Source organism: Populus euphratica, unplaced genomic scaffold (assembly GCF_000495115.2).
Source record: "Populus euphratica unplaced genomic scaffold, PopEup_1.0 scaffold152.1, whole genome shotgun sequence".
Lineage (NCBI taxonomy): Eukaryota > Viridiplantae > Streptophyta > Magnoliopsida > Malpighiales > Salicaceae > Populus > Populus euphratica.
Genome location: NW_011500040.1, coordinates 268,814 through 276,629, shown reverse-complemented (window position 1 = coordinate 276,629; position 7,816 = coordinate 268,814). Strand labels below are relative to the sequence as shown.

At 35.6% G+C, this 7,816-nt stretch overlaps 1 protein-coding gene across 1 annotated transcript; it reads right to left on the bottom strand.

Moving 5' to 3' along the window:
• Positions 1-382: 382 nt before the first annotated feature.
• TPR8 (Tetratricopeptide repeat (TPR)-like superfamily protein) lies at positions 383-5,030 on the bottom strand. The gene is made up of 9 exons (XM_011001080.1): positions 4,650-5,030; positions 4,269-4,505; positions 4,045-4,181; positions 3,833-3,899; positions 3,344-3,443; positions 2,969-3,132; positions 1,747-1,793; positions 1,624-1,674; positions 383-1,003 (listed from the first exon to the last, which is right to left on the bottom strand). The coding sequence occupies exons 1-9, from the start codon at positions 4,720-4,722 to the stop codon at positions 641-643; spliced, it is 1,239 nt and encodes a 412-aa protein (XP_010999382.1). The 5' UTR covers positions 4,723-5,030; the 3' UTR covers positions 383-640.
• Between the last annotated feature and the right edge of the window lie 2,786 nt (positions 5,031-7,816).

Here is a 7,816-nt window from a genome sequence, read left to right as displayed (position 1 = left end):
AAAAACTAATGAATCTATATTTAATTTCAATCTCATTTTCCAATTTTACTTAATTTTTCTATTTTCTTTTCTTTTCCCTCTTTTGCATAGTTTTACTTCATAATTTTTTCTCTAATCACCTAGTTCCTTTTTTTCTTACTTTCCTCTTCGTTCATCCGCTTTATTTTTTATATCTTTTTTATCACACAAAATAAAATAAATAAAAGCAAAAATTAGTTCAACCTTATTAAAAATGAGTTATGACATAATACGTGAGACCGAGGAAACATTCGGCGATTGACTTGAGGACTTCAGTCCAAACAAAACAGTGCCTTCCTCTTCGAATCCACCTGCATGTGAAAATAAATTAGCGACATTTTGCCCTACCAAAATCCATTCAGCCGTCACAATCCTTTTTTTGCCCTCACCAAATCCTTTCGCACACTCCAATTCACAATGCGAACATATTCCAGAAATATACATGGTTCCAAAATCCAAATAAAGCTGCACTATATATCGTAGCTTTTCTGTCTCGACATCGACTAAATTGCCCATGGCAACTCTGTGGACATGTCGAAAAGGCAAATCTCCTATTTAGAGTGAAAAAGGAAGAAAATGAGGAGAATGCATGTCGATAATTGATACTTATTGTATCAATGTTTTAGTTTGTCGGTGATCTTCCATTCATGGCATCTTGAGTATTTCCATGGGAAGCTGCCCCTGAGAACATTTCCATCATTGACCTGAAAGCTCCTCTTAGTTCATCCGGCATAGTTTCTGTCATATTCACACCTATGTTCCCACCTATTCTTATTTCAGGTTCATCAGATCCATTAGCGCTCCCATCTTGTCCTTGCCTATCCTGAGATTGCTCTCCCATGTGAGCAGTCATGTTCCGTAACATGCTTGAAAAGTCAACAGGAATGCCGTTAATGTCAAATTGCATTGGCATACTATGGCTCCTAGACCCTCCTGTGGATTGATTTCTAGATTCGTAACTGTCATGATTGGATGAACTAGAATTCTGCACAGAGAAGGATTAGAACATATGAATCCTGGTGATGAGTAAAGCAAACAAAATGAAGAATAAAGTGATGATTATTAGTGTATTCAAGACAAATTTTCAACTTCCAATGAGTGGCACAAGGATATTTGGAAAGTAATACAACAATCGAACTGAAGGTGAAAAGGAGGAAGAACACGCTTTTCCTGTATAAAAACTGCATCCATAAACATAGGTTGCATTTGCTAACGATAGTGAAAAACACTCGAAGCTTGAAGACAAACGAGTTCAATAATGAAAAGACAACTTCCAAATATATGCATTCCCAGGATACACTGAAGGTACACGCAGTAAATGGGGAAAAGCAAACAATAAAGATTTCTATAAAATGTTCAAGCTTCATATTGCCTACTTGAATCCTTGAAAACAAAATAATTTATGAATACTAGCAATACTATTGCAGCAACAGCGATAATAAGGAGCCAGAACCATTACAGTAGTGTTATAATATCAAGTTGAATAACTAAAAGATTGTTTATCATCACATACCAATTTGTTTTTTTTTAAAAAAAAAATCTATACCACACTGGTCCAGCAATTCAATTCTCAAATGGTGGAGAAAAAATAGAAAAGTAAAATACCTGGCCTTGTTCTGTTTGTTGCTGCTGTTCTTTCAATTTCTGCTCAGCTACCTACGTTCATAAGGACAATAAGCAATAACCATAAAAGAACAAGAGGACTAGAGAACTAGAGAAAGCACAAACCCGAATATTTTCTTTGACCGTTTCATTACTGGGGTCCAGTTGCAAGGCTGAAGAGGGGAAAAAATCAAAATTTGAAATTAGATTATTTAACATAATAACGAGTCTTTAAATTCCACATGCCAAAGTTCAACATTATTGCCTCCTTGATGTAGTCATTAAATTAATTATGATATTGCCAACCATGTTCTAATGGTTTAACGCACATCCCAATGACACTAATAATGACTTAAACAATCTATTTCATAAATTCAATTGATATTAACCACACACCAAAAATAAATAAATAAATATGCTGTGTATTCGCATGTTCTCTTTGCTTTGACTTTCATAGAAGGCAAAAACATTTACTAGTGAGGAGAAATGAACACCACAAAAAAATAAGTAATAGATTAAAATTCTTAGCTGAAAAACTATTACCAGCACTAAGGATTGGAAATTTGACTGCTGGATGGCCTCCATCAAATTAGGTTCATCTCTCAAATGCAATTAGCACAGCGCAAGTTATTCAGATGCTGATAATTTTATATAACTATATCATATGAACTTGGACACGGGGCAGTGGTCGCAACAAGGAAACTCAGTAGACAATTATTAACCGGTTTTTAGTTCTAAGACAATCATTAAACACCCCATATTCACATGCAAACAACTCAGGTAATAAGTGTACTGAAATGGAAATGTGGAGACGAGGAACAGTGAACCTAGAGCATTTATCTGTCAGCCAGAGAGTATTTAGAATTGTTACTGACACTGGATTTCTCCACAGAGCATCAGTGCCATCTAACAGCACCAGCTATAATACAGAATCAGGTTAAATATCCCTTTGGAAATTGAGAACTAGGCTGCGTGTACACCCACACTACCTATTGCCAAATTTTCTCTTCTGATGCAAATTGATGATGGGCTTGCATTTGCGAAAATATTGAAAGCTAGCTAGAAGGCTACACAAACTCATCTAACTACAATCCAATATTCATATTTCTGAAACAAAACAATTGTACAGCTAAACATAAGACACAGCACATCCTTATCAAATTATCAAGCAAGAATGCCTATTCGAGAAAATGAAATTATTAGGGCAACACCAAGATGGTAAAAACCTAAACATGTATAAGGATACGAAAAACATAAACAAAGAATTCAAGCATAGCTAAAGGATTTTACTAGTAGATTGTGTGACAATTAGCATCTCCTAATATCCAAGAATTAGTGTGACACCCACCTTTCTTAAATCCTTTATCAATAGCATCCCTGTAGTTCCCTTGCGCATAATAGGCTAATCCAAGGCGACTGTAGGCTTTACTGTAACCTGGGTCAATTTCGACAGATTTAAGACAATCTCTGATTGCTTCGGTATATTTGTGAGTCTGAGTGTAGGCAGCTGCCCTGATGTGCATGAATTATGTTAATCAATTGAAACCTGGAATGTTTGTGAAACTACATATACAGCTATATTGGGCCCCAGTCATAGCCCTAAACAAATTCGCACAACGCACACTCTCCTAATCCTCAAACATAGGCGCAAGCAGAAGACAAATTTCCATGTGAGAGATTCATATATTGTGAGTATGCATAATACAAAGGATCAGTAGTGCACCTGTTACAGTAGTAAACAGCATTGTTTTCACAAAGTGAAATGGCGCAAGAATACAACTCTATTGCATCAGAGTAAAGTTTACACTGCACAGCTCTGTTACCTAAAAAGCAAACAAAGATTACATAAAACAATCAGCCTAAAAGCAACAACAAACTAATATATGCAACAGCTTGAACACAGATTAAACAGTGCTGATGTGAACAAGACAGCTGAGTGAATCAAGGAAATGATGAAATATGGCAACTGATAGATTGTGAAATGTAGAAGCAAATATGATTTTTAAGGCTGCATATTCGGTACCAAAACCGCAAAGTTTGCCTTAGATTGATTTGCACCAAAGTTATTACCAAAAGTTTGATTAAAAGAAGAAAAGAAAAGGGAGGCATTACTCGATATTTCCCAGAATCAGTACAAAACAAAGTGATGTAATCTGCATGCGATTTATAAATTAGAAGAAACCCGCATCATAAAGGGACAAAACTCGTGTACCTTGTGACTTCAATGCCTCAGCTAGACTGTTGCGGTCATAGGTATGACATCCATTTTTTTCCATTTCCTGATATGACACAGTGATTCTCATCAGTCAAACGTTGAAGTGGAATACCATATAGTATCGTATTAGCACATACAAAAACAAAAATCAAAGCACGATAAATAAATCTACATTGAAAAGCCGCTTGGAATTAGAGTATAAAACCTACATTTAAAGCATCATGAAACAACCGTGTCGCTCTATCAAGTTGAGCAGGATCATCATTCCCATCAGGAGTTGTTCTAAAGAAGTGCATTTTCTCAAGCGCAGCAAAGAATTGCCCAAAAAGCTCATCTCTAGATAACCCTGTCATGCCACCAACAACATTTAAAATCAATCAAAAAGCCTTCCAGTTAAACCCTAGAAGAGCAGAAGCGAGTATAACACACACACCATCATTATTAGTAGTATTGTTAGAAGAAGTAGGAGCATCCACAGGAGCCGTGCCGGTGCTAGGATCCGATTTATTCTTTTGCAGCGCATTTGCTTCCAGTGAGCGAAATAAATCAATCAACAAACCAGGTTCTAAGCGATCATCATCAATAGTTGGTGAATCAAGCTTGAACGCATCACTCACACATTCTTTAGCAACTTCCAGACCTTCTAGGTCAACACCGGGAGCAGCTTCCACTGAAAAAAACATGGAATTAAATAGCCACAATTCGATTACAAGGCATCAAGAGAGAGTGAAATTAGCATGGGCAATGAAAAACAGCATAATATGAATTATGAAATGCAATCTATGGTAAAGAAGATTCAAGAGGGAGGGGTAACCGGAGTTGAGGAAATCGATGAAGGCACGAGCGATACGACGGGAGAGAGGAGAATCAGTTTTTAGTTGAGCCATTGAAGGAGATAAAGAGCTCAGTGGTATGGGCTTGATAAGAAGAAGCGAGAATGAAGAATTAAGCGTTTTTTTATTTTTCACGGAAGGGACAAGAGAGAGGGGGGGTTGTGAGTTACGAAGGAAGGTACGAGGAGACTTGCTGGAAGGGGCTTTGAACCGTGTGTTTGGCTACAATGGTAATCGTATCCCAGGTCATGTTAGTTGTTAGCTACAACTCAGCCTTAACCTAAACCAAGGTTTTCTTCGTTTATTTTCTCTGGAAAGGTTGCTTCTGTTCCTGGGATGCCAGCAATGGTGGAAAACAACAAGATGAAGGTTCCAGAGTACCATGGTAGGAAGGTTGACGAACAAATTCAACACCTCTTAAAGACTACAAATGAGCATGGTAAGAAGCTTAATCACTTCGACTCATACTAGAAGCCATGGTAAATTTTTTTTATTTTTTATTTTTTCTTTTAGATTAACGTGGGTGTCTGGATCAGCTTGCGCGCACCACAACTAATCCCACGGGCCCTGAAGTTAACAACCATGTAAGCCTCCAGTGGCCATCATATGAGCAACCAAGGACTCGAACCTGAGACCACAGAGGGAGCAAACCTTTTGATCTCAAATCCTTACCACTTGGCCACCACCTAGATGGTTGAAGCCATGGTAATTAAGTGTTTAGGAGTGTGATGTTTGTTTTTTAAAATATTTTTTATTTAAAAAAATATTAAAAAAAAATTGTTTTAATTTTTAAAATTTATTTTTGATATTAGTATATTAAAATAATTTAAAAACATTAAAATATTAATTTAAAAAAATAAATTAAAAAAAAAAAAAAACAGATCAAAACTTATTCTTAAACAATGCCTAAAAAAATTGAACATCATAATAAGAGGTATTATTGGAAGGGTGAATCCGCGAAGAGATGGACTTGTGAATCAAGAAGTAGCACTGTTCTTGCAACCAAGAAGCAGCACGAGTGAGGCATCGTATGGCACTGCCAAAGATTGATCTTCCAAATTTTCAGTGAGAGAATACTATGAGCTGGATACATAAACACAAGAAATTCTCTCCGTACTAGTACAATACTGGGTTAAGGTAGTAGCATCATTGTACTTGGATGCTAAGGTAGAAATTTTGTACAGGGGATTCTTATATGAAGGAGAAAATTTAGCGAGCGAAGAGGACTTCATAATAAAAAAGATACGGTGAAAGAATTCAATAAGTTAGCACAAAAGAAAAGTATGGATGAGTATGTGGAAAGATCTGAAGAACTGAACCTTTAATAAATGCTTTGAGCCTTTCCCTATTAGAATCATATCACATTTCAAGTTTTATAAGTGGTCTAAAAGGATGATATCAGATCAATACTGAAGATCTTCAAGCTTATAATATCGGTACAAGTATTTGAACAAGTTAAATAGCAAGATGAGTCCATTAATACAGTGGCCAAGAGAAGCAGACTCCTATGGGAGAGTAATCTAGTTTACAGCTTTGGAATGGCAACATGTAACTCTTACACTAAGCTTTTTGTTCAGTCAAAGAATGGCCAATACTAAACAATCAAAAACATTGTATGAACAAAGAGGAAGATTAGGTCTGTGTTTTAAGTGCAGAGAAAAATCTATGACTGGACACCATTGCAATGTCGAAATTTGACATATAATGGAAGGTTTGGATGAAGAGAAAGAGAAGTTCATATAAACAATAGGGGGTGATGATAATGGAATGATAATTGAAGGTGAGAAAGTAAATGAATGTGGCATGCCTCTAAATATATAGATATGAACAACAAGGGGAGTATTTGGGCATATTATTGTCGTAATCTATTTTTGAATCCTGCACAGAAAGAAAAAAATTGAAAAGAAAAAAATATATAAAATAAATAAATAAAAATTATAACAGTGAAAAGATGATGCCAGAATGTCTAGAAAATGGTCAAAATTGGTTGAGGAGGTTCAAAAGTACAAAGATTAAAATTTAACGGTATTTTGTTGACTGATGAGAGCCCTATTAAGAAGGAAAATTCAATTTGAGGAAGAAAAGTCCAAAATCAGACATTTATGAACTCAATTAAATTTTATTGAAAGTTTAATTGAATTATAGAAGGTTTGATCGCAAAACAAAATTGATTTTGAAGTCAAATTGGGCTTTAATTTGAAGAAATTAAAATTTTAGGGGCAAATTATAATTTTTAAGAGTTATTTTCGCAAAACAAAATTGATTTTGAAGTCAAATTGGGCTTTAATTTGAAGAAATTAAAATTTTAAGGGCAAATTATAATTTTTAAGAGTTATTTAGTCAAATCAGGAGCTTAATTGCATAAATATTAAAGTTTGATGGCCAATTAGAAACATAATTGAAGAAATCCAAAACCAAGGACCAAACTGGAAAAGACGTGTAAATAGAAGGGTTATAATTAAAATCAAATCAGGAGCTCAATTGAAAAAATTAGAAGTTTATTGCTCAATTGAGGTTAAAATTGCAAAACTTTAAGACCAAAGATCAAAGTGAAAACGGCGACCAACTTCAAGGCTGTTGTTTGAGTTTTTACAGGGATGTAATTGCATTGATTTTTAAATTAAAATTGCAATTTAGAACTTAATTGAACAAATTACAAATTGAGGACCTATGTGAACTTTAACACATTTTATCGTCCTTTTCTTTTAAATAAAACAGTGCGTTTTGACCTAAATGGCGTCGTTTCATGCACTTTTACATAAAAAAAATGCCCAAAACGGTGTCGTTTTGAAGGCACTGTGTATCTTCTTCTTCCCATAGACGCACGAAGCAAGAGAAGAAGAACATTTTTTATTCCCCTGTTTATCACTGATTTCCCTTCCCCCGATAACCCAAAAAGACGTCGACACAACTCACTTGCTTGTCACGTGGTGGGAGAATGGAGGAGACATACCCTTTGGGCGGTTTGGGGCGGCAGCACAGTGGCCGCCCCGTCCACTATCTTCCCCTGTTTTTGCCTATAAAAACAGGGGAAGGGAAGAGAGAGAGGAGATGAAGGAAAAAAAAGAAGAGGAGAGATGAGGAAAGAAAGAAAAACATAGAGAGATAGAGAAAAGGAAAACAAAATGAGAAGAAGGAAAAAAACAAG